Below are 27,990 nucleotides of genomic sequence, written 5' to 3'. Positions count from 1 at the left end.
ATGTCTTATGTCCCAGAAGAGTTTGGTCAACATTTGCGAACAAGCAGCACAACAATTAAAAACTGAAGGAAGAGCCTAAAATGTGAAATATTGCACTAGCCTGCCCTATAACAAGGAATTAAGACTGTAACACAACGAAAGCCATATGTTTGTGTTATTTCTTACACAAAATCTGTGAGTGTTCGAAATCTAAGACGTTAGATCCAGTTTAAAATCCTGGTTAGACATGTTAGTGGGTGCATGGCAAAGCTGCAGAGTATAATAGTCAATTTAATGAGGTAACTAAATTCCCTAAATTGCCTTAAAGTCATCATATTCAGTGCCCCTTGAGTTTTTCAGACACTGACTTTTGTAAGCCAGTCTATACTTTCAGGGTATGTCTTATCGTATACAAACGTTTCCATTGCAGTCAACAGATCTAAATAAAGACTGCAACAACAGAAAAAAAATCAATTCAAAAAATGCTGTCCCTTCTTGTGGACATGAGGAAATTATTTGTCTTTTTCTATTGTAATAATGTAAAGTGGGATTTACAAGGTGTGCAAACATGAGTCAGCAGTGCATATGTACATATGTATGTGTTTGTATCAGAGGATTTTAAGATTAAATACATCAGTTCACACCATCCCCAGGTGTGATGCACAGAAACTTGCAACTCCTACCAGTATGCATTTATGTGTCTGTCAAAGTGTGTTGTGAATAAATGCTGCTAAACACCAGATTAAGGTGGTCTTAAGTATTCACAACAACCAAACATCCACCCACATATGACTTTTTGGCATATGGTGTGTGGGTGAGAGAAAACATCTCATTAGGACAGCATTATGAAACCTTACACAACAGATGTTGTGAGGCACTGTTTTAATTCAGCAGGAACAGGTTTCCGATCAGTGATCAATGAGTACATGTGAATTATGTCTATCGTGTCACATGCACCCAGAGGTTATGTGTGTTAGTTAATATGAGCACTGCCTGGGGTATACATTAGACAGAACCACAATTAACTGGTTGATTTTTAGCAGAACGAATGCGGTAAGTTGTATTTGAAGTTGCATTTCTTTTACATTAAAGAAAATTAGGAAATTACTTTTCTTAGCAACTTGCAATGGGTTTTTTGGTCTGGGTTCATCTGAAAAGCAGGCAGATCATAAAGAAAAGTATGACTTTTCTTTGTTGGAAAAGCGCAGCTGTTACTAATAACATTACGAATGGCTCAGCTCTGTACAAGAGGTCAATAAGCCATGACAATGAGGCAGCGTGAACAATAGCAGGATCCTGAAACCTAATTTTATTATTGGTGCCTGTGCTCCTTCATACGGTGACATGCTTAAATGTTGTATGTGAAAAAAAAAACACAACCCCTCTTTAGGAAGAGTATAAGCAGAAGTCTAAACAGTTGCTGCAGATTTAGTGTGGTGGGAACATAGGAGGAAGAGAATAAGGAAAAAAATAAATTAAAATGAATCTTATTAATTATGCACGGAGGTGAAAATGTGGCCTGATGTATTCATTTTATGAAGGAAAACTAAGTCAAACGCAAACAAAAACTGATTGAATTTAATATCATCGACAGACAAACAGGACCCAGCTAAGGAAAATTAAGTTTTCAACTCAATCTCTTTATGATGTCTCACAAAAAAAGAGATTATTATTTCTTGACTAATTAGATTCTTCCAACAATCATCTTCATCCTTTCCTCCTTTGCAGCACTTTTCCTCTCCTGTATTGGAGACAAATCTTCTTTTCTGTCGTAGCTGTGGTTTGCCCAGCTGGAACACCAGTTAGGCTGATACAACAGTTTTGAAGCAGCTGAGCTCGTTGCAATGGATTTTTATATACCCTATCTGTTAACCAGTATTTTACAACATCCAGTGTTTCCTCACCTCTCACCCTTTTTTAGTAGACTACCCTGAAAGGAGTGTGCCTCCAAGCGATGCACCAAACTCATTAAGTATTTATATTGCAGGCACAGAAATCCTCTAGAAATGCTTCATCTGAATGACGAGCGCTTTCTCAAACATAATTATGTCTGTTTGAACTGCATCAAGTACCTCATGAAATATGGTGGGCAAGAAGTCTAAGGGGCAGCCTTGGATAGCATTATAAAAGATGACAGCTTGCTCTGCCCTCACAAGAGAGGCAAATACCCAGTCAAGTTAGATTTACGAGTAAAGACACACAGCTCATTCACTGAAGTCATGAACTGGGGTTAAACACATCCACATCCCACCTTATTGAGAGCTGTAGATTAAAAGTCATGTACGGGAAAATTGAGCAGCAAAAAATCATTTTTTCTAAAACATATCAAGCCGGCTGGACTGTGCCTGCCTTCAGAAGAATTTCTTTTCATCCTCCCCACCCGCAGCATCTACCAAACAGAGAACGTAGCTCATGCTGAAATACATCAAATTTTTATTGTCCTTCAAAAATGTTATCCTCCGCCGTCTGCTGGGACCACCAAATTGCAAAGTTGTGTAGATCAGCTAAGGTTACTGCAGATTGTCTTCGTTGTTCTTCTGGCATTTTCCAAAGTCAGACAAACTTAGACTCACCAGAATATTGATTGCAACGCGTCACATTGTTTTGGTTGTTTGAGAACGTTAGTAAAGTGGTATTAAACATCATGATCCACAGCTTTCACCTGGATGACCAGTGGGAGCGTGAAAAATATTTTTATTTAGGCCACTGCCTGGATGTGAGTGGCAACTCAGCAGACAGCAGTTTATTATTGCCCTGGTGAAACCTACAAGAGGATATCTGTCACAATGAGACAGCGCCCAGCAGCTCTTTGGGGAAGAACCGAGTCTGTGCAAAACAGTGTTATTAATGTTACACTTGAATTTAACAACCATCTCTTCAGAGAATTTGTGTCAGGAATAAGGCGAAAGCAATAAAGCTGATGGGAGAGCAGAGAGTCTTTACAGCTCTCTTTTTCTTACTCCTTTGATTAGCTGTATCACCATCACCTGGCTCGTTATTATGATCGTTATTACTGTCCTTGTGCACCTCTTCCTTTCTTCCTTTACTCCCACTTCTGAAACAGTCCTATTGGAAAGCAGCTTCAATGGCCGCTCTTAGCATAATGAAGAATACATACTGCTAGGACTATGTAGTGAGAGAAAACATGAAGTAACAGCATAGCTGTTCCCTTCTTCCTCTCCCCCTTCCTCCCCCCAGTAACTTTCCTCTCTCTGCCCTGCTTCCTTAATAAGGCAGCCAGATAAACACAGGTTCGCTCTCCCTTTGTGGTTGCTTTCAGACAGATTGCGTGATCACAAGGTTTCCTTTTTTTTTTTTTAAATATTCAACTTTTATGTCTCTACAATGAAACTGGAACCAGAGAAACTCCTGATGCAAATGACTAAATGACTAAAGTTTCCCTCCTTGCAGCGATCCACACGGCTCCCTTCTGTCATGGAGCCTTATTGAAATACCATTACTGTGTAAGGTTCAGTCACATTTAATTGAGCTGCCTCTGGGTGAGCTGATGGGGGGCAGCCTGTAATAGTGGAGTGATAGCGTAGTCAGCAGATTTAACACCAGTATACTTCAGTTTCTCTGTCTACAAAGCAAGAGAAAGTATTTGTGTCGATGCAAATGGGCAAACCAGAGAGAGGAGACCTAGAAAAAGATATTAAAATGACCAGCATACTCAGCATACACTCCGCAGTGCACTATGAACAATTTTCTCTATATTTAGATGCATTCAGTTGCTCACTCTTTGCAAACAAGGTTATTTTGTCCACCCACACGAAGAAAACATGCAAAATTTGACCGTAAAAAAAAAATACCTTGTGTTGTTATAGCTCACTGCTCTCCGTGAGCAAAGCTGCACAAGCACTGATTTGCAACTCAAACATAATTTCACCACCCTCACACCTCAATTTTTTTTTTTCCACCAAAGAATGTAAGTTTTAGATTTAGACTTGTTTTAAGGTCCATCACCAAGTAGGCTGATTTGTGTTCGGAAATGCAAATATCTCTCAGGGATTTACATTGCATTGCATTTGCTCATTTGGCACTTTTGTCCAAAATGACTTATGAGTGAGGGACATTAGCAACGGCTCAGTGCAGTAGGAGGCCTTGCTGCAAGTATCCAGTCCTACATCTGTTGAATTAAGTGCAGGAGACAAGAAAGCATTATAAGAAACAAATTTAAATGTATTGTTAATAAATTGGCTCTTCGTAGTGGATGGACCAGCAAAAACATTTTTTTTCTCGCCAACAATAATGAGAAACCATTTGAAATCTCTACTTCATCTGAGGCGCTCAAAGCTGAAAGGTTTCCTCTTCACCTCCAGTTTGTTTACCATTCATCTCACTTTATCTGCTGCACACTAAGTGTCTTTTTTTTGTATAAGCTCACTGACACTAACCCTTCTGCATGCTGATCTATTCCAATGTGAGGAAAAGGTCATATTAAACGTCATTAGCTGAATTGGGGGGTTTCTCTTATCTTTTAAGCCCTCTTCTCCCCTGGCTCTCCTCCTGTGGCAATCAAAAACGCAGACGTAATAAGGTGATTGCCTCATCACTCAGAGAGCTCACCCTCTTTACAGGTAAATGTCCCGTTTCCACGATTACTTTTGATTTTCACACTCCAGCTTGAATCCTGATATGCTTGGGGTCTCTTCAGTTGCCATTAAGAGTACTCCAGACTATTTCAGCCTCCTTCCTCATATAGACTGATAAAAGTGTGACCGCTCTCATGGCACGTAAAAGGCATGTCTAAGAGGAGGTTGCAGGGTTGAAAGGGATCCTTAACGTGACTAAACGTATTACTATCCCCAGTTAAGACATGGATATAAGGGTTTAGAGACTGTGGATATTCAAAGCACCTGAAGCAATTAACCCAGTTATTACAGTGAGTATTTAAATGTCTAAGTCTATACTATCCACATGTTCATCCTGTAGAGCTGCAGATCACATTTCAAAAGTCTTCTGTTTACCCATGTTTTATTTCAAAGGATGCATCAATATAAAAAGTCATTTTACACAGTGTGATTTTGGACATCCAGCTATTTTGCCACAGCTCTAATATTTTACCATGATTTATGCAAATAAATTCTCTGAACATCACCTCCAGCCACAGCTTGATTATTCTTTTTATCTCCTAAGATCTGAATTTGATGGCAAATTCAGAAAACACTAAGAGAAATAATCGGCGCAACAAACACATTTGCCTGCTAATATTTCAGATTTTTTTCTCTGTCAACAAATCCAAAGAGAAGGCCAAACCTGACAATGTATCAGAGAGACTTATGATACAGTACACGTGCCTGTTGGTCTCAGCTCAATTGGTCCTATGAAAACTCCATATGTTTTTCAATTTTACTAAATTTTTTAATAATGCTCAATAATAGCTGGGACTGTAATTTTCAGATAACTTTAACAAGAACAGGATTCAAACGGTGAAATGTGGTGGCTCATTAATGTGTTTTTAAATCATTTGAAACACCAGAAATAGGTTTTGACTACACAGCAAACACATTGTTTCAGGTTTTGGTGCATTTAGAGGATTTGATGATGGTAAGAATTATTTCATCAGCTTTCTCTACATTGGAAAAAGGCAAAGTTCCACCTTGCTTCTAGTATATCCTGATGGTTAATACATATTTTTGTGGCCAATATTTTGTCCATCATGTAAAAGTGTAACTATAAGTAAGTAAGGAAGTGGCTCCGAATTCCATCCTTTAATGTTCAAGACTCCAGTTTTACCATAAACGGCCCTTTTCCACAGACCTTACTGCCACTCCAACTGCATCAGGGACTAATCTTCTTCTCTGAAGACTGATTGGCTGATGCATTCAGTCTGACAAGGATGTAAGAAGACTTGATTCTGAACAGCTTGCCACACAGAGCACTTGAGATAATCTTAAAATGAAGATAAATTACATTTTAAGTGCCGTAAAAGCCATTTTTTTCCCACTGTGACATCATCATCATCATCATTTAAGCATCATTTATTTCTAAGGCTGAGAAAAGATAGAATTTTTCTGATTAGTTTACGAAGTGCAATGCGTTTGAACTTTGAAGAGAAACAGAGAAGAGATGTAGAGAAAGAGTGTGAGCAGCCTGTGACAATTGGCCTGGAATCAGAGGTTCCTGCCGCAGTGAAGGAATTGGAAGTACACGTCTCTGACGGCTGGACTCAGAGGAGGCACTACAGCATACTGCTGGCGGTTTAACTGCAGACCTGTCTCCCTGCGGGATAATCTCACTGTTCCACCGATGTGGCACAAAGGTTTGTCTGGATGCCAAACAAAGAAAAAAACTAAGAAAAGAAAAAGACACAATGATTCAATTTTTCCTCTGCACAACTGTTTGAGATTAGGGACTTACTGGGTATCAAAGCGGATTTAGATGCATTGCAGAATAGATAGATTTATTTCTGTGTCATTTGTTCAACCGTCAGGCGTTTCACATACGTATTGAAACATGCAGATATTCCAGCAAAACAAACAACCATAGTGATCAAATGTGGTCCAGCATAAGCAGAGTGAGAGCTGCAATCACTCTAGGTGGGTGTTAATTCCTCTAACAACAATGCCGGACTGTTTAATGTCTCTAACAGCGGAAACCAGGCTTCTTGCTCAACAGAAAATGACTGATGAATGTACAGACAGGGTGGCACATTTCCTCCACACAGATTCGTCTTAACCCCTGTGCGGTGAGATAATGTATGTTGTTTTTCTGCATAATTTACTGGAATCAGACTAATTTCTATAATGAATGCAATTACAGGTTCCTCTTTATGACTAACATCCTGATTGACCCATTACTGAAGAGCCACACTGTTTCAAGGTCCTTTTCTGGAGGCTGTAAGTGTTCTGGTAGAATAATGTTTTAAGGAAATACAGAAATGGGTACAGCAGAGCCTATTTATCAGTGTGACACACTGAGAAGCAATGGAGCATTTTATGAATGCAATCCAATATAGAGTTTTCATTAAAATGCTAAATAAATGTCTGCTGCCTCTCTTCACTTGTAAGTGTGCTGTGATGCTGAGATGCAGCAGGTTGAACTTTCGATGGAGGAAAAAAAAAAAACCAACTCATTAGTTAGTTTCAGACTGCAGTTATTGTGCTCTCCTGTTTGTGCCAATTACGCAGCTCTGCATCGCTGCTCTAGCAACATGCAATTATGACTTTTTACACAGTCTGACCATGTTATCAAGTGTAATCTAAAACTGTGGTGTGACTTTTTAATGGGCTACCATTAAAAAGTCCAGTCATTATCACGCGACCCCTGAGCAGTGCTGTGTCTGCAGGACAGATCGGGCAGAACAGTGAGTCGGAAAAGGACGAGACCTGCCGCCCCAGCTGGTCAGCGTGCTAAGTTCAGTGAAATAAAAGATGTGATAAAGACAGTTCACATTAGTGTTGCTTTAAGCCGCTGGAAGTTTGATGCTGAACTCTTCCACACGAGTAAGCACACGTTAATGCTAATGATAACAAAACTAAGCTGATAGGGCCAGCTAACACACCTCATTTTGGAATTATTAAGTTCCCATGTATTCAAGAACATTAATCACCCAATCCTTACTGAGAAGCTCAAACCTTTCAGAAATGTGTATATATATATTGTTAAAGCTATGTCTATCATTTGACAATAGCAATTAGGAAAATCAAAGGAACGTCGGTTAATATCAGTGTTTAATGGAACCCCCTCACATTTCAGGTAGGCTTTACTTTCAATTAGATAAATATAAAAGTACAATCATCGGTATAAATGTGCAACCTGCAAAGAGAATTCATTGGCATACATTTACTGGATGTAACACCACGCAACGCAAGCAACATGAGACACACACCGAGGTGTAGATGTCAGTGTCGATTGAGGAGAAGGTCTACACAGCTGTGGATTAGAGCAAACTGAAACAGATCAGATTTTTTGTATGTGGCTCCATGTCATCTGTCATATATATATATATATATATATATATATATATGTGTATGTATATGTATATACATATATATATATATATATATATATATATATATATATATATATATATATGTATATATGTTTATAATCAATTAAGTATCAGAAGCAGCCAAGCACATATGTAATACGGCTACTCAGCTGTTTACCTGCCCACTGGTAAGAGCCATTTCCAGTGTGCTCCAGTCAAATTAATACAAAGATCTTTTGTTTCTGATACAACCGCTCTAACAGTGTCAAAATTCAGTACATGCACTCTTTCTGAGAGGAAAGTGTTGGGAATCATACTGCCATCGCTGACATATAATAGCTTTCGCTGAATAAATCTAAGCAATTAGCACCATCAGCAGTCGTTGGGATCAAAACTAACAACATCTCGAGTCTCTTCTTATTTCGAACAAGTTATTTTATTGTGTGGCTTGTAACGGCTATGGAGCATGGCATTGTAATGGAGCTATTTTACAGTTAAAGTGCTGTTGACTACGGAGCAGACTTTCCAGTGAGAATACAGTGGGTTCATGTGTAATACAGTAGATTATGTGTTGACTGGAATAAACACTGGCAGTGTTGATTTTAACAATTAAAGATTGAATCGATCAATGCTGACAACTTAATGTAATGCTGTGTTTACCCTTATTATGTACAAAAGAATGTGGGCTTTTCAAATTTTGCATCACTTCAGTCCAATGTTGTGTTTGATGAGAGCAATTAATTACATTCAAACAAAAACCAAAAAGTGATATCACATCAAAGAGGCATTTCTGCTGATTACAAATGCTAACATACAGTAAATCCTAAGACCACCTATCTCCTCTTACAGAAGATACAGAGGACAGTTGAGCTGTTAAAACCATTGCAATCAATGGAGATCAATTTTGCAAAATGCAAAAGGATTGTATCGTACAACACACAAGCTCTATACACTAGTCTTTTCAATAAGGAACCTTTTTATAATATGCAAGGACTAAAGTAAGGCAATTGATTTCAAGACATACATGCATTTTAGGTGAGCAAACATTAGTCTAAATACTATATTCATTTTTTGAAAACCTCGATGTGTTTCAGGCTTAAGGAAAATACATTTTAATGGATATTATATTAAGTCAAATAACTTCTGGGGGGACATAGGATTGAAGATAACATTCACAGTCCCTTCATTCTCATTATCAGTCTTTTACGTACTAGTTTGGACAGACAAATGCATACACACATGCTCCTTGTTGAAAGTAAGGCTGTGAATACAATGCAGCTGTTGGCGAAAGGGGCTTTAGAAAAAAAACCCAGTAAGCAGTCGTGAAACATCTGTCACCTAAGTCTCATCGGGAAAATGAATGTTCACGAATAACATCATTGAAGAATCGTTATTGTAGAGATGTGCCAGCAAGACATCCTCCCTTGGTGACACATTACAGCAGACAAACACCATCACCCATACTCCTCCTCAAATGTCCCAGGGTTTGAACCCCCCCAGCACTGCCAGCTTCACATCATCACTGCCAATACACTCTCACTCTGCTGCTCACGAGCCCGTCTGGTGGGAATTTTTGAATGAATAAATTGACATTTTGGGAAGCACACGTGTGCCATTCTCGAAGCTCCAGACGGCAGTTGGTTAGCTTAGCTCTGCATAAAGACGAATTGAAAATTGGGGCAACAGCTGGGCGGTTGTAAAATGAGATGTCGAGGTATAATGTGCAGATTACACATGCTGCTCGGCAAATTTGAATTCCCCAGAGCACGGCCAGGAAGTTAGCTTAGCATGGCACAGAGGAAGATAGTAATGGGAATTGACAAAACTAGCTCCGAGGCTTTAGAGTTTACGAGGGGGTTGCTAGGTAGTCTGTTGCTGGGTGACCAGTAATGTTGCTAGGTAACCACAGGAGACTTCGATGTTTCGAAGCTTTATTTAGCATAAATGCTGGAAGATGGAGGAATCAGCTCACCTGGCTCTGTCTGAAGGTATTTAGCATCATTTAAAATTTGAAAATTTTTCCAATTATATCCCAGACTGGTTTTATGACTAATTAGCCCCCTTCTTTATGCTAAGCTAAGCAGCTCTTGCATCATATTTGCCATACTGTTGAGAAAGTTGCATGAATCTTCTCATTAATCTGTCTGCAACAAAGCAAGTATGAGCACTTCCAAAACGTTCAAATTATTCTTTCACACCTGGAAAACCTGTGCTCACCTTGGGAGTCTAACATCGACATTTTTAGAGTGTAGTCAAGCTCTGAATGCTGCATCTCGTCAATCTGTTGACTGATTTTGTAAGAGACAGTGAGACTTTGTCGGTCATCCACATGTAAATATTTGAAAGATATGTAGAAAAATAGACTTTAAAGAGTCCTCTGTTTTATATACATCTATCTTGTATGGCTTTACCATAATGGCATGCAGGATAAACTAAGACAAGCCTGAAGTTTTAACTACCTGAGTCATTTTCTCTATTCCTCTTGGTGAGACTGGGGAGTAAAGGAAATTATTCAGCTCTATGCTCTGAAATGATAGAAATCAACAAAGTATAGACCCAGATCCAAGTCACGCCTTACTGAAAAAGCGCTTTTTTGACATTCCAGCACTATATTAATATTTATATATATACACACACACATTTATCACATGTCTCATAGTCACAGTGTAAGGGTGATGAGCGTGAGGAGAGAGCCGAGATCTGCAAGTAAAAGGAAGCAAGGAGGGTTTTGGTGCAGTGTGTGTGAAATGAATGCAGACATGGCAGGGAAAAAAGAAGTGAGCGACCTGGGAGGATATTACATGTCGAAGATAGACGCCAGGAAAAGTTGAGCCCTTGGCTGAGAGATGCTGTTGATTTATAATGGGTATGAATTTCGGATCTGAAGGGAGCTGATGAACACACCTCCTCTTCTACCACTGCTGCTGTCACCAGCTCCGCTCTCTAGTTCTCTTTTCTTTCATCACCAACTCCCCGACGATTTAACTGCCGGCGTCTTCTCCTCTGTCTTGCCGTTTGCAAACATCAAACACCATCACACGGCTTTAAATCACAGATTCCTTGGAAGAGGAACAGCAACACGGACATTGATCGCGCAGCCTGACAAGGTAGCACCGTATCCTCTGCAAACACCTTCCATCCGTTAACCCTCAGCTACACATTTACGCTGAAAGCAGCCTCTGCAGAATTTTGTGTCAAGCTTTTTTTTCTTTTTTTTTTTACCGTGAGAGCCATGCATCTGCAAAGAAGTCTCCCTCGGGGGTAAAAAACCCAGCTACTTTCAATCTGCATCACTTAACGCAATGCGCCTGTGGGATGAAGCCATCCATATTTTCCCACCTCCCACCGTTCCCAATATGTCTCCATTCAAACAAACACACACTTAGTTTTCATTAATTGTGTTTTACAAACATATGAGTCTACAGTCTACATTCAAGAAGTAATTAATGCATTGCAAGCCTCAACTATGTTTCCCTTCCCAGCTGTACGCTTGAAAGAAAACAACAATAAAGAAGAGGAAGGTGCCCTCTTTTACCTTCCAAGTCAATATCTTGAGCCAAAAAAAAGCAAGTTCTCAGCTGACTGAAAAGGCCATGTCCTCTCGCATGACTTATGGATTTTCACTTTTTAACTCTTCAGGAATAGGAAATCGCTCTTTGAAGCCCCTTACTGTGGCACACTTTAAAACCTGCCTCTGGCTAAAGCCCTGTTGAAATCAGCTACATCACGGCCATGCTTTCTTTCCACACTTGACCCCCAAAATGAAATAAATCACCTGAGGGTAAAACTTGACCCGTGTCAAGAAGGAATTGGGTTTGCACAATCGATAGAAGGTCTATGGTGCAAAGAAATGCATGAGAAGTATAATGCATAGATAAATATGTGCTATATAATTCAGTGATCACGCTCGTTGTGTATCAGCATTCAATATGTACATTCAAATTAACAGGCAAAAACCCCCAAACACTAAAGGTTGTGCTGCAGTGGCTCCTTTACAGTACAACATTTCACTCCAATATATCGAGCGTGCAAATAGACTCTTTCCTCTGCAGCCTAACACTGATATTGAAGAGATATTCAGTGATTTGTTCTGGGTTGGGTTTGAGGTTAATGAAATGGGCGATGGGTGGTCCCCACGCTTCCACGTCAGCTTGTGTTTTGCGGTTTGTTTGTTTGTTTTGTTTTTTTGTCGACTCTGAGGTTCTCTCTTCATGCCATCATCATCACCAAAACCATCAGCATCATTCCCTGTATTATCACCACAGGCTTATAATTCCACAAGTATCCAAAATAAAATAAAAAAAAAAAAAAAGAAATCATAAGTATCATGCATAACAAGGTTCACTGGCAATCCTTTTCAAAAGCCTTGTCATTTTTCTATGGCGAGATAAACCTCAGGGTTTGTTACACAGAATGAGAATAAAGAGCTCCCATAATGAGTTTCCCATCTCACTGGGTCCTCTACCTGGAGTTACTTGTCTCTGCCAGCCTGTTGTTCATGATACCAAGGGCGCCAACACCCCCAGAGAAACCATTATGGCGTGAGCTGCCACACACTGTCCTTGGATAGCCGTTGGCAGATTCAGACAGCTGCTTCTGCATGATGGCCAGTGACACCTTGTTAGAGGCAGCCAGGTCTTTCATAGAGATCATCTCTCCCGATAGTCTGCGTCCCTCAGTGTCACTGTCACAGGGTCCATCTGAGTCAGGCGGCTGGCCCAGCCGACCCTTGCGTCCCCGGGAGCCTGGACGGATGGCATTGCGCCTGCCCAAGAAGGCGTTGGCCTTATTGCAGCGCTGACAAAACAAGCAGCTCATTTTCTCCAGCATCCAGTTAAGCACCTGCTTGATGACAATAGAGATGACGTTAAAAAGCGAGTAGATGCAGCACACGCCCATCAGCATGAACAGGAAGTTGGCCACCCTGTAGAGGCTTTGGTATTCGTAAACCGCGCTCTGGCTGCTGACAAAGTCCCCAAAGCCAATGGTGCTGAAGGTGACGAAGCAGAAGTAGAGCGAGTCCAAGTAAGGCCAGCCCTCCACAGGGGCATACATGGCTGACGCACAACAGGAGATGGTGATGGCCGATAGGCCGAGAATCAGCATCACGTGGTACACGGAGGGCTTCCAGCCTGGCAGGGAGTACGCTGAGAAGTCGTGGCGGATGCCCGGTGGGAGTATACCACTGTTCCTGATCCGTCGCTCCCTCACAGCCTTCATCACCACGGCCAGCAGGGTGATGATGCGTTCCAGGAAAAGGTTAAAGAAGAGGATGGTGGCAGCACAGCCCAGAAGCCCATAGAAGATCAGAAATACCTTTCCTGCAACTGTCACAGGTGTTGTCATCCCAAAACCTGAAGAGACAGAGGAATATGAGAAAATGAGTTCCCTAAGTGAGGCTAGAGACAGATTTTCACCTTCAAGAAATGAGTTTGGGATGAGGGAAGATGTGCATTAAACAGAATAACCCAAATTCAAATGAGGGGTTTATATAAGGCTTAAATCGTGTGTGTAAACATTTGTGCCAGTGATAAAAAAATAGGTATAAGCAGGGATAGAGTGGAGCGCAAACAAATAATATGCAGAAAATGCTGGATAATAATTCTTGTTGATGCTGGTTTAGGGCTGTAAGCCGAGTTAATGTAAAGTCCATGGTAATGAGGAGATGAGAAGGACAAAAGTGACTGCAGAATAATTAAAGAAAATTGTATTTTGCATTGCAGATGAAATTACAAGATGTGGCGGGCGAGAGAGAGAGTGAGGGGGAAATGAAGCTCGAGAGCTCGACAGTCGTTAGAAGAAGACCAAAATGGAATAAACATTTATTACCTGGAAGGAGCTTATATGCTTCAAAGAAGATCTAACTCTTTGTTTTAACAGCATGTATTCAAGAACTTGAAATACAACACTGACACAGTAAATTAGACATAATTAAAGTATAATGCCTGAAGCTTAAACTTGTATACAGGATTTTGCTGCTATTGCTGTTTATGCACCTACAAACTCAGGGATGTAAGGTTTATGTTGAGAGGAGGAGGATGCCAGGAATGAAATCAGGTAAGTCCCCCATTTTATTTTATTTTTTTCTGTGAGTTGGCATCATCCAACCATCTGATTTCTCAGTTAATTACCTTGAGTGTTCAAACTGAGGAAGGCTCTTTATGGATCCTGTTGTGGCTTGAAGGAGCACTTCAAGGAGTGTCACAGATGCTACTCACAGCTTCACAGCTGCAGCCCATAATGCTAGCACATTTGTTGTGTCACGTGAGGTTGTGTCATAATATAAATTTTTTCAGGACGCCAACAAACATCTAAATCTCTTTAAAAAAATAATAATAATCATGAAAATCCATTTAACAGTGAACCTGACACAGATAACATCATCACTAAATGGCTCTGAAAGCAGTCACCAGAAATAGACTGAACTTTGTGTCATATAAAAATTGTAGATTTTTTTTTTCTCTCATATCATAAGTGGGACTTCCATGCAGGTTGCAGGTTGCGGTTTCCCCTGTTCAAATTACAGATATTATGAAAACACTTCAAATAAGCAGCAAGTGCACACAACAACAAGCGTTGGCTTGTAAGAGATTTATCCAACATGTTTACTGATGTTTCACTTTTCATGCGTACATTTTCTGCTCTTATTTGCACTCATACTCCCATCCCAGAACCAAGGTGAGCACACACACACACACACTTTCATGCCCCACATCAACAGAACAGCAGATGGCATATTTGTCAACAAATAAAATCGTGCTGAAAGATCAACCAGTTCGCTTCCAGGCCAAGGTTAATTGATTCCTCCATCATGGCTATCCTCCATTTCAGTCTGCTCGGAGCATTAGGGCAGAGCTTGTCCCGGCTTCTCCACCAGCCTGTCTGTAACCATCTTTGTGAGGTAATAAATGACATCAATATCTGGCCAATACATCCTTTATGATACCCAAAATGGCTTTTTTGACCTTATCTCTCGCACTGAAAAGCACTCTCATGAAGATTCGCTGTTGACACGCTGGGTCATTTAGATCAACACCGATTGAAACAGATTGTTTTTTAGAGACAAGAGGAATATCACTCCGCACACACACACACACACACACACAAACACGCATACATACACAGAGGCTCCTATAGGTTTTATCCATCACACTGTGAATTGTGTGAATTATTATTAAGAAACATTGGTGTGCGGTAGTTCAGTAGCAGATCATGCGGCAGTGTAGAGTTGCAGAAAGGTGAGGGGGTAGTAATCACCTGAACGAAGCCCTTCAGTGAAATCCTTTTTTTCTCTTGTTAATTAATTAACCACCCAAGTCCATCTAATCTAACTGAATCACAGGGAAAACAGGTTATATTTTCCCAGCACGCACCGAGACAGTCTTCTGCGCCATCTCTCCTTACCAAGTAAATTATCTGAGGGAGGGAAAGACACCAGGCATCGATTTAGTGTAGCATTTCAGAGCCATTACTCCAGACTGCTGTGTCAAGCTGCATTAGCGAAAACATAACAATAATAGAAAGCAAAGGCAAGGAGAGCTGAAACTATAAATACTATCACTGTGTGACGTGTGTGACATATAGATATATAAATGTCCTCATTTATATGTTAAAACGCTTTATTAGAGGTTTCCATCAGCGATCAGTGTTTACACAGGATGACACATCTTACTCAACAGAACTTGATGAGGCAGGAAGTCATACGTGTACTAATCTTATTCAATCAGAGCTCTGGGAGAGTATTTATCCATCCTTCCATCTTCTACCGCTTTTCTGTTTGCGGGCCGTGGGGGGTGCTGGAGCCAATCCCAGCTCACACTGGGCGAGGGGCGGGGTCACACTGGACGGGTCACCAGCCGATCTCGGAGCCAACACACAGAGACAAACAGAGACCAACAACCACTCACACTCACGCTCAGACCGACGGACAATTTAGAGTCACCAATAAAACCCAAACATGATGTCTTTGGACGGGTGGGTTAAGGTTAGGAGGAGTATATATCCATTAATATTAAATCAAATATGATCAATTCAAAATGGGAAACAACATTATGCTCAAACTGATAAAGATATTTACAAAGGTAATTACACACTAAGGAGTCAACCAGAAGGAGAATGAGAGAAAAGCTGCCTGTAGAACTCACTAATTATCAGTGTTTTGAGAGAGAACAAGAAACATGCTTTAATATTATTAATGTTACTATTCAATATTATTCAATGTTCAGGTTAGTTTTTCATCACAATGTGGTCAAATTTTAAACACAAATGTTCAGGAGCAATCAGAGAATTGACACGATTTAGACTGAGCAGCTCCCATTAAAGACCAATGAGAAGTCACAACGGCTCATTAGCTTGTGTACTAAGGTGCGACCTGAATTACTGAGCTTGTTGCTAACAGAATTATTAACGAGCTCCATGAAAGCTCTGCATTTCATTCGCTATACTTAGAAGTCCCGTCGCCTCTAAACAGTAATCTGTCGCTTCAGCTCGGCAATAAAGAGTCAGTCTGAGTTATATAAGAATCTGACTCACACAAAGTCGAAACAATTGAGCAAGTATTTCATTCTCCAGTGAGGTTATAGCACAAAGAAGCTAAAAGTGGCCGTCAAATAATGTAAACTGCGCTGTTCAAAATGCTCCTCAGCTCAGGGAGCCTTTACTTATATTCATGTTTTGTGTAATTGGTGGGAAGGAAAGGTGGAATGGAGGTTGATCAGCTTTAGTTAAGCCCTGTTGTTTTTCTCACCCTCTTCTTCTTTGTTTTATTCTCTCTTTTTTTTTTAATCACTCAATTACAGCCACTCCTGTTTGTCTCCTCTTCCTCTTCCTCCTCCTCCTCCTCCTCATCTTCCTCCTCCACATTATCTTTTCTTGCCTTTCACTCTTGATTGTTTTCTCCTGAGGTCTGTACCACAAAGCAGGACTTGGGGTTATCTCGGTAACTTCAGCTCTAACTCTGAATTTTCAGGCCTGACGGTGGTAAATCTCCATGGTAACGGATGCTGGACTCCCAACCTGCTCCAGGCCAGGTTAACTTCAAAAGATTAGGTCGAGTACGGACCAATCATATGCATGGTAAAAAATAAAAAAAGAAGAATCATCATTTCTACATGAGCCCGACAAGAACAAAAGAGTGAAAAACAAAATGTTAAATTATAACAGGCAGCAAACACTTGTACACATGAATCATTCAGTTGTTCAGCTGTTTGTCTTTATATGTGTTCGAAAGAGCTTCTAGGAGCTTCTAAGAGTTTATCAAACTCAATAAATACACTAATATTTAGCTTTGTTTAAAGTAAAGAGGATTCTTCTTCATCATGGCTGCAGCTCAGAACAAAGGTTCAGCCTCCACTGTACGCAGAGATACATGCGAGGACCCTGAAAGGGTCAAATCTCAGTTTAAGGTTTATTTCACATTTTATTTTACTTTTATTTTAATCGTGATTTTGGCTATCAATAATGCAACAAATAATACAAATCAGCTTCTGTTTTAAAGTGCTGTAACCTGGTTTTGGGAAAATTGTGAGCCCATCAGGAAACATCCAACTGGGCCTGGGACCCCAGAAGTCCCCTTTTATTCTGAACTTAATCTACTGGGACCAGACATGTCTTGATTAGAGCAGAGACATGTGATGAGGAAATATTAAAACAGTATCTAAACAGTTTACAGAATGAATCCCAATAATTAATGAATTAAAACACTTAACACTGAGCACACAAAACTTATTTGAATCACTGTGTCGTTTTTGCTGCGAAAACTTAAATTGACAGTAATGAATTCAAGCTCTGTGAAGTTGTCCAGGGTGTTTCATGTTAAATTCAGTGTCTCGGCTGCATCAAAAGCAGTTTGCTTTAATTATCCTGGTGTTATGGACAGAGTGATGAAGTGCAGCACAGCTTTTGGGGCTTTTTTTTTTGATCCGAGCCCACTTGAAAAGTTCTACAAAACAAACGAAGGCCCAAAAATGGGCATATTAATTCGTTTTACTGGAAAATCGCCTGACAAGGCCAGTCCTCAGAACGCTGAGCACATTGTGGTATCATGCATGGGCAGTCTGCATTGAGTGTGACTAAATTCAGCAAAGAATTGAGAAAATAACGGGACAGTCAGAAATCATCTGCAAAAGCTACATAAGTACGGACACAGCGGAAAAATAAAACTGAGCCAGCTCAAGTGGCCAAAAGCTCCAAATGGACATTAGATTAAAAGGTAACTAAAAGCACTCACAGTCGTGTTTATATGTTAAAATGAAGGTCATGTACTCTACTGGATTCAGTGCTGTCTCTAAGTAGTACTATAATCTGAAGGTCATTGCCGGTCCACAAGGACAGTTTCCCCTCAGCTCCCTGCATGCCTGAAAATGGACCCAAAGACTCATTATGTGACCAAAAATCAAGCCTCAATCCTTCCCCACATCCTCAATTAACAAGCTTAAAAACAAGCTCCCAGTCAAACCAACAGAGTCCCACCGGTGGGACTCATCGTAAATTGGCCTGATAAGAGCAGCAGCAGAAAACGCCACGCATGCCCGTCCCTCTGATGACTGTATTTCGGTGACGAACAGGAAATCATTAGTCATGGGGTGGCGGAGCAGGGGTCTGCAGAGAGGACAGAGGGCTGAGGAAGCAGCAACGTGGCCAGACCCAAGACATCATCACCACACCATCTGCTGAGGAGCTGCCAGGATTACTGGCAGACTGGGTAATAATAGGAACATTCACACTATTCTGAGAAGTCTACCGAATTGCCGATGAAAGAATAGATCACTTACTGTACATGCCAAGTTTAGTTTGAGATCTGCCCGAGATCTCCCCTAAACAAAAGCGATAAAAATACTAATAGAGCCCCAATAGCCCACCTATACTACAAAATGCTCTGCAGGGCCCTGGAGCAAAATAATGTGGCTTTGAATTTCATCTCCAGCTCATCCACACACAGTGTAAGCAATACATTAACGGTATCTGTTTTGCATATCAAAGCATTTGTGCCATACATTGCGGTGCAACAATTAGAAAATAATGACCTCAGGTAATCATAATGAAATTCTGTACGTAGCTATGAGTCATCAGAGCTGGTCGATACAGATATCAATTACAGGCAGAACGGCACCAAAAGTGTTAGGAGTAACAATATGACACAAAGCTTGTCAATGAGACACTTTCTGATTTTTGATATGTGCTGCGCCCACTTCGCCAAATCGAGTGGTTCGTGTTTGAAATTCTATCTTACGAGCAGAGCGAGCGAGGATTGATGAACCCAGCGTTGTCCATATTGATTAATTGTCAAAAAAAGAAAAAACGCTGCGCTGCCTTAGGATCTGCACCAATATTTATTCTTTCTACCAGCTTTCTCGTGATTTTACATAGGAGGGAGGAGGAGACTTGAATAAGGAAAATTAAGATTATGTGTTAAATTGCCTCAGAGGGACATAGACTTTGCCCTTTCATATGGCTGAAGAGTCACTCTCTCGTCAGATTAATAGCTTCTGCCTGATAGATCTAAGAGCCACGTCCTTGTTTTTCCTATTATCCCGCACTGTATGCAGAGTCAATGTTTGGATAAAAGCGTAGCTGCATCGCCCTCTTGTATTGTTCCACAAAGTCAACACACCTGCTCAGGTGGAGCTTTTGAAAGGCTATCTCTCTGAGATCGTAGTGATAAGTGTCCAAGGTTCAGCATAATAGATAATGCAGATTTGGAGCTTGCGGAGAGAGAGAGAGAGAGAGAGAGAGAGAGAGAGAGATAGCGCAACCTTTAACAGACGTTACATCTGTGGCTGCTTCAGTTTTGGAGGCATCTCATGAAAACAGTCAGATCAGATGTCTGCAGGGAACAAAAGCTTGAAGTTCAGTGAGCTTTCCATTTAATGGTTTTTCTTCACCACTAATGTGTCCTTGAAATTTACGGCAGGGCAAGAGGCTAATTACTGTCCAAGACTGACAAGTTACTGACAACTTCAATAATCATCTTGGATCATAGACAGACAGGCCACAGCAAGCAGCCTCAGAAATTATGAGGGAACGCTCCGTTGCTCATAATTAAATGATGGTTTAGTTTCTACGAACAGAGAGGGAGCGGTTTGACAGTATGACTCTGGTAAAGACTATCCATATGGATGAAATATATGCCGCAGATCCAACTACGTGTGATCCCACGATCCAAGTTTTAATGTAAGAACGAGGATTTCCTCTCATTTAATCAAATCACCTGCTCACAGCACATTTATATAGTGACCTATTTTTAACCAGCTGTAATATTTGGATTGCATGTGATTTCTTTCCATTGTAACTGTGAAACCTGCCCATTGCTGCCTGTGATCTCAAGCTCTGGTGGTGACACAGCGCTCTGTCAATTCTTTTATCTGGTAATTTAATCATTGTGATCTAACTGACTCAAGGTCATACTCGAAATTCACGTGCGCCTCTTTTTTCATGAGTTGCAGCTATTGCGTTTGGGAGAATCATGATAAGCCCCAATCTGACATTCGATCCATCTATTTTATATTTAATCTCTATTCCCATGTGGTTTGTATTTAGCCTTTGAAAGATGCACTATCGCAGGATGTTCTCTTGTCTCCCCGTGCTCTCACACAAGCAGCCCCTCCTTCACACAAAGGGACAGATGGACGGCTGACAAATCATGCTGTTTGCCAACTTGCTGTTATCTTATTAACATTGACAACTATTTATATACATGACCCCAAGATGCAGATAAATGTTCTGCCGGTGAAGAAGTGGATTGCAACACAGGCTTCCTGGAACATGGTCACATTTTGCCACTTCAAGTGTGTGTGCGTGAGAGAGGTTTTACTGCCTGAATAGTTGCCAACCATCCAAAGTTTCTACGGAGGGATTTTTTGCTTATGGGGAAAGTTTAAAATCTCACAAGTGCAAGTCAGCATCGGCTTCAGCAGCTGTGCGAATGGGGGTGTCAGTGAAACTTATGATGGTCAAAATCACGAGTTAACAACAAGACAACATTTTTAGAAGTTTGCAGAAAATAACCTGGACGGAAAAAAGGTCAGAGGACTGTGGGGCGCAAAGGGCACAGAGACTTTATCCCATCCTTGCCCCGGCCATTGCAAAGAGCAGAATCAGTAAAATGCTAAACAGTTGGAAGAGGAGGTAGCTCAGCAAATCTGCTGTGTCCTCTAAAATGGTCTTGGAATCACTCTGTGACTATCATTTGAGTCTGTGAGTTAGTGTATGTAGGCGAGTCCACGCCTTAGCCAGTCAGGGCAGATTTATGGTCCACTGTGACACTGTGAGCGCTTAGCCATCGTGTGCAGCAGCAGCAGTAAACCAAGTGAGTTTTTTCAAACACACACACACAGGATGATGTATGAACACATAGATGGCCCCTTCAGTTTTTACTTAGGAATTACATCAGGTCCAAATTTCAATTTGTCGACTAATACTTTGGTTTATTATCAAAACAGCCACAAGAAGAAGTCCCCCACCAGTCTCAGCTGCACTTTCTTTCTGTGAGGATGCTAACGTAGTAAACTGAGATGGTGAACACGGGGAACATTACACCTGCCCAGCATCAGTATGTCAGCAAAGCACGGCTCTACCTGTAGACTGAACTGTAAAGGGAAATGCTCTACGATCAAAATATTACGTATTCATTTCGGTGTCTTCTCTGTTCCAGTGGTTTGATCTTCAAGTGTAAGCATCATGGGCTTTTTCCAGGTGATGGAGAGGAGGCCTAATATATCAGCTACCACTGAAATATAGAGTTGTGCAACTTTAAGGCAGAAATCACATTAGACAACAAAATCACCCAAAGGCACGGTCTTGTGGCTCTCCTCTGCAGCGTTCGCTCCGCTTCTTGCTTTGAGCTTCTGGACTGCAACAATCTAAAGAGACCACCGGTGGCTTTCATGTAACTGAAGGCCTGCTTTCTTCCCATTTTTAACAGTGACATTTCCATTCAGTCTGTGATTTCCGAGCAACACTGCAGATCTAAAGACAACAGCGGGCGGGGCGGGGGGGGGGGGGCGACCCAGGAGCAGCAGACACTACGTAGAGAGCACTGACCCGCTTCAAATAGTTCTGCAAAGTGATTTTCATCTCATTATGAATATATTGCTTGTGAAACATGAGCGGCATTTACTGTGTAACACAATTAGAGTATTGTCTGGGCAATGCAAACAGTAAAGACCGAACGGGAGATTTAAATGACTTGGTGAACGAATCCAAATAAATTAGAGCTCAGTGACAGCTGTGAACACAGAAGCAAAGTAGTTACATTAGAGATTGATGCGAGACAGAAGTCAGCAGTGTGTAGGACAGTCTAGCCACTGTGCTGAAGTGAAAGACAGAAGGCAAGAACAAGCCTGAAACAACGCTGCGCACCGATTCCGCTCTTACAGATTGCAAGACTATCCCACCCACCTCCTGAAAACGCATTTATAACATACACAGTAGCAGCAACACAGATGGTTTTGTCTGAGCGAAGCGACAACGAGCAGTTAATCCAAATAAGAACACGATATCAAAACACAAACACAGGCTGAATTCACTTCAGTCTCTTATGTGACATTTCACAGAGCCTTAATGCCAAACGCTCACACCGCCAGCCTGAGGCGACATTGTCTTGTAACCTCGGAGAAAAGAGAATTACCAGGTGAGGTATAAAGAAGAGGTTTAGCAGTTTTTCAACCACTAGCTTTGGTCAGACGGGCATGCAAACCTCATAAGTAAGCATCATTGAGACCCTGCAGCCAAATCAGCACTTTTTAAATTGGTGCAAGAAGACAGGGAGGATAACACACCACCCTATTTGGTGGAATTGTCTTCTCACACTGCTGATTACGAATGGTGGGGGAGGAGATGGGTAGTGATCATTTTTCTATTTCTTTCCAGCGTGACACAACAAGCTTGTAGTTATCTTGAGTCAACACAATTACTAGGGGTATAATGTGAGAATCTGTTTATGTCCAACGATGTGTGTTTGATCAATGCTTCTTACATCAAGATTACGAAATAATTATTTTGGAATGACCAGAACACAAAAATTATTAGATGCATTGCAGCCGTTGTTCCAGAACAGTAATCGTCCTGGTCAACATGTAACATCTGTTCCTCAGAAACTGTTTCTATTGTGATCAGTCTCACCGCATAAGACAGCAGCAAGTCAAAATGATGTTCCACAGTGAGATTTTCCTGATCTAGATGTAGATCGATAAATACTAATAAAAGCTGCCCCAGCCTATATATATAGTGGCATAAAGTAAATATAGATAATGTGTTAAAACGTCTGACTAAACGAATCTTGGTCTTGGGTCTTAAGATGATTTTGCCAACTTGGTGAGGGTGAGGGTCAAAGTTTAAACTGTGAGAGACTGTGAGGGTAACCACAGTCAGCAATGTTTGAACAGTTGAAGATAAAATTGGATATGTAGAAATGGTTGCCACAGTGCGGGGATCTTTCAAGGGATTTCTTGAGGGTCCTTAGCAAGGAATAACTCCCAAATAATTAATTTGGGCTTGGACTTGAAACAGCAACAGAAAAAAATGTTCATTTGACTGGTGACCATGGGAAAAAAATATCTCAAATCAAATAGGGGATAGTGGTCTAATTTGTGTTACTTTAGGGGTTCTTGGTGAGAGAAATTTGAGATAAAGCGGTAAAGCATCACATTCATCCAAAATGTACCGCCCTTGTGTGGCTACAGGAGGTCTGGTCTTTGGAGGATAGGTGGACCAACTGGTGTTGCATGTATCTCTTCAGGCATTTCTGTCGGTGAGTCTGGCTGATAAATGCTGTTGAGCGCTTCACAAACGGAGAGGACAGCAGAAGTTTTTGGATGTTTGCAGATAATCCTGAGATCTTTGGCTAGCAGCAACGTCAACTAGAGGGAAACAGATGATTATCATGTCCTTCAATCAGCTGCCATCATTCTGGTAATGATCTGGTAATGCTATCATAAGCATTGTAAAAGAATGAAAGAAGCTAAAATGCTCTGTAGAGCTAACAGGGAAGTGTCACAGATAATTATCTACTGTCCCGTCCTAATTAGTAACTTCTCTCACATTATGCACAGTCATTTGATCCATTTATAAATAGGAAGGGTGATTAGTGCAGCTTTAATCTAAACTTTAAGGTGAGCACTTTGGTAACGATGCATTATCCCATAAACTGACATCATTAGACTAATTAGGCTTTGTTTTTAGTATCACATTTCAGTCAGCGGGCTGTGATTCCTGTCCGGGTGAATATTCAGGGAAGAGTGCGCTGTACTGCAGCAAGGAAGAGTATCTTCTCCCTCCACCTCTGGCAGTTGTTCTCATCTATGCAAGTTGTGGACTGCACTGAGGTTAACTCAGGCCTCATTAAAGGAAAGAACTGCATGTGGGTCTATTTTTTCTTGTTTGTTAAATTGCCCTATTTGCCTGGTTCGTCTGTGTGACTTCTCTGAGTGGGTGGATATGAGTGTGATGGAGCTGCAGTGGCTGCCAGGGGCAAAGAAGAAACAGGACAGAGTCTATATCCCCAGCAATAAATAGCCCAGAGCACAACTCAAACTTGCATCGCATATTTTATATGGGAAAACTGCCAAAATGCTAACTGCCTGTTTATTCCACTCAGTCTGAACAAGTTGAAAACATATCAGAAAGTACACTTGATTTTCAAAAAAGTATTTCCCCTGTTTCCACATCAAAGCTGATGAAGTAGTTCCCAAAAATGTCATTTCCGCACCTCACAAGATGTATGGGCCCGCCGATGAATACAGTGCTATCTTAACTGGCAGTTATCAGCTATCAATCAGACTTGAGGCTTATGAATAATTTTTGTTATTAATAGAAATTCTGTTTACAGAGCAGACCCCATTCCCTCTTTAATGAGCATGCAGACAGTAAAGCTGTGTCTGAATATGTAGGGCAGGCCGATGCTGACAAAAACAAACTCTTCAACGAGATGAAACAAACCAACGTGCGCTGGATACTGGACTCAGGGAAGACACATTTACTTTATGACAATTTCTTTCCTTTTTTTTTTTTTCTGGCTTACAGGCTGTGCTACCCACTGAACGTACGCATGAAAGCATCACATCTCCCTCACTCAGCACAATACGAGTTTCATGCAAAGGAAAATCACTTTTTTTTTTTTAACACAAATATAAAACCTTCTGAGACTGAAACCTGATAATGGACCTTGTCTGCAGTTTGATATACTTGAACTGGACCAGTTTTACATGCCTCTTGTCTAATAGTGGTGGTTTATGGAGAAAAAAAACACTTTTTGAGTTCAATTTTTACATTTGCAATACCATGAGTGGCCACTGGGAAATAAATTAACAGCAAATTGTTGCCCTTTATCTTCATTAATGTGCTTAGCAGGTAACCTCATTTACTTAAATCAGATAATATGAGCACGAACACAAGCAGAACATTGGGTACCCTTTGCTTTCCTGTGTCTGCCAAAGGACGTAAAGATATCTGCTTCCACCACATAACCAATATGGCAACCACTGGACCATCATTTCGAGACCACTCCTGTGCCCTTCAAGTGCAGTGAGCAACCCTCAACCTATAAAAAACTACAGGAAAACAAGAAATAGATGATTTGTTTTCGACAAAAAATTTGTATACATTTTGTGTGAGCAATTTTTCTTGCATTACTTCCTTAAAATTTTGTAACAACTGCTCTGAGTGCAGCAGTGATAGTGATAGGTGAGTCTGGGTGAAACTCCAGGTAAACAGGAGCCTGAATTGGCCCCAGCTTCACTTTCATTCTTCAAAGCAATATTATGGAGGCACATCAAGGGGACCAAAGTGCCACTGCTGATATGAAGCTTTTGCCACACAGGAGTCAGAGGTGGGAAGCGTTTGCAAGCAGTGTGCTGAATGCACAGGGGGGGGTTGCGGCTATGATAGGGATGTTGTGTGGGGAGCTCCCCCCCCACATCCCTTTTATATCGCCAGCTCACAAGCAAGCAGAAAAAGTAGCACAGAGGCCCGAGGGGTAGGGGGAGCAGAGATCAAAGCAAGATGGAAATCCAGACAGAAATACATGTGTGCAAATGAAAAAGACAAATACTGGAGAGAAATTCTCAACATCACCCGCCTTTTCCCCCCAAGCAGCTGAGTCAGTTTGTATGTTCTGCTTGTTGGGAGAGGACTGCTGCACTGCTGCATGACAAGTGGAGCACAAAGGATATCAACACACAGCTGCTTTGGATCCCCCGCTTCCTTCGCGACGGTGCGAGCTGAGCGCACGGACTCTCTGAGAGCTCCGCGCTCGTGCACCTGGATGTGAGAGCAGAGAGCGGAAGAGCCGGAGAAGCTCTCCTGCAGGCCTGAAGTAAATAAAGTTTTGACAGGTCCTCTGCTCATGCGGATCCAATTCTCACTGTGGAGCCACACACGCAGCCATCACTTTTCCTTACCACTCCCCTCTTTACAGTTCTCAACTAATTGCTGGCACTGTAGGTATCACAGTGAATATATATATATATGTGTGTGTGTGTGTGTCTTTGTGTGCTGAGGGAAAGGTCAGAGATAGACAGCTGCTGTCATCTCAAATTATTACCTTGAGTGCGTTAATTTGCACGTTCAGCCATTCACACTCACTCTCTCACTGTATGCTGTTGGACCTCTCTGGGTGTCGGAGGGCACAGAGCGATTTTCGGAGCAATCAGGCATGCAGCCCACCACGCCACCGGCCCCCGGGATACCCTGGGAGGGACACTTGCTCTTTTCTGACCTATTGCACAGCAAATGTTAAACGAGGGGGAGCAGACGGGGCTTCTCATTGACATTCCTGCCGGTTTGAATGGAAATGTAGCAAGAAAAAAAAAAAAAAAAGAAAAGAAAGAAAGAAAAGACTGCACCCATGGGTGCTGTCCTATAGCCAGTCATGAGAGTGCCATTCCAAATGGCAGGCCGGTCAGATGTCACCCCCATTGCCAAAGTCCCTCACAGCCAAAACGTAGCACATGACAGAGAAAAAAGCAAAAATGTTAATCTGTTATTTTGCGTGTAAGCCAGAGGAAAGAAAGCAGCCTGGAGGGATGGCAGGCATGCAGCTCCACTGCTTTAGACGCTCACACTGTCTGTAATGATATGATTATTTCCCCAAACAGAAGCTACATTGATCATTTACCAACCTATTTGTCTTGAACGTGGCTTCAGCGGGCCATGGGGTTTCACATTTAATCACTAATTAGACTATAAAGCTGTGTCTTGGAGTTTCTTTTGATATTCAAGGCTTCTTGCAGGCTTGGCTACACTGAACAATGTAGTAGTGTTTAGAGGACACCATGCCTGATACCAAATGGACGCCAAATGCTGCATAGATCACCCACCTATAGTCGACACCACAGTTCCAACAAAATAAAAAGCCCCCGTAAAATCCCATCGTGGCCTCAGAGCGTCAGCCCGGATCCCGGCGGCGATGGCAGCCTCGTACTCCCGCAGGAAGGAGTTGAGGTCCTGCAGGCTGATGTTGAAGGTCTCGCTGAAGTTGAGGAGCGTCCCGTTCCAGCGGCCGTGAGCCCGCAGCTCCGAGGGCCTCTCTATGGCCGAGAAGACCGCAGCGCCGCACAGCAGGTACAGCACGATGAGGATGGCGAGCAGCACGAAGCGGCCGTTGTCCTCGTTGAAGTGCAGGGAGCGGCAGTCTTGCAGTCTCTGGCCAGGCATCATCCAAATTTCAGCACCAGTCGCGCGTCGGACAGCGACAAGATCCACATGAGAGACGGCATGCAGGTCTGCGGGAGTCCGGAGCTCCGGGTCAGTCAGTCAGCGTGCTCCCAGTCCTGCACTTCTACCGGACACGTTGGATCCACTTAGCCCACCACGTTGTGACATTGTAGTTGTGAAGTGTGTGTGTGTTTGAGGGAGGGGGGTAGGAGGGGGTAGGGGGGGTGGGGGCGCTCCACTTGTGGATGTAAGTCTGCAGAGTTCACCGGAAAAGCATCCGGATACATAGTTTCATCATTTCTCTTTCTCACACTTGTGCCACTGCAGTTGGACTGAAGTGGACTGCAGCTTCTGTGTTGTGGACGGTTCTTCAGTAGGATCCTCTGGGCGCCCTGCACCAAAAATGCTCCCCCACTAAAAAACAA

At 41.8% G+C, this 27,990-nt stretch overlaps 1 protein-coding gene across 1 annotated transcript; it reads right to left on the bottom strand.

The window, feature by feature from the left end:
* Positions 1-12,376: 12,376 nt before the first annotated feature.
* On the bottom strand, positions 12,377-27,568 carry kcnk12 (potassium channel, subfamily K, member 12). Its single transcript, XM_029521829.1, has 2 exons — positions 27,229-27,568; positions 12,377-13,269 (listed from the first exon to the last, which is right to left on the bottom strand). The coding sequence occupies exons 1-2, from the start codon at positions 27,566-27,568 to the stop codon at positions 12,377-12,379; spliced, it is 1,233 nt and encodes a 410-aa protein (XP_029377689.1).
* Positions 27,569-27,990: the final 422 nt, after the last annotated feature.

This window comes from Echeneis naucrates, chromosome 15 (assembly GCF_900963305.1).
Source record: "Echeneis naucrates chromosome 15, fEcheNa1.1, whole genome shotgun sequence".
Lineage (NCBI taxonomy): Eukaryota > Metazoa > Chordata > Actinopteri > Carangiformes > Echeneidae > Echeneis > Echeneis naucrates.
The sequence above is the reverse complement of the archived record's forward strand: the minus strand, read 5'-3'. Positions and strand labels throughout refer to the sequence as shown.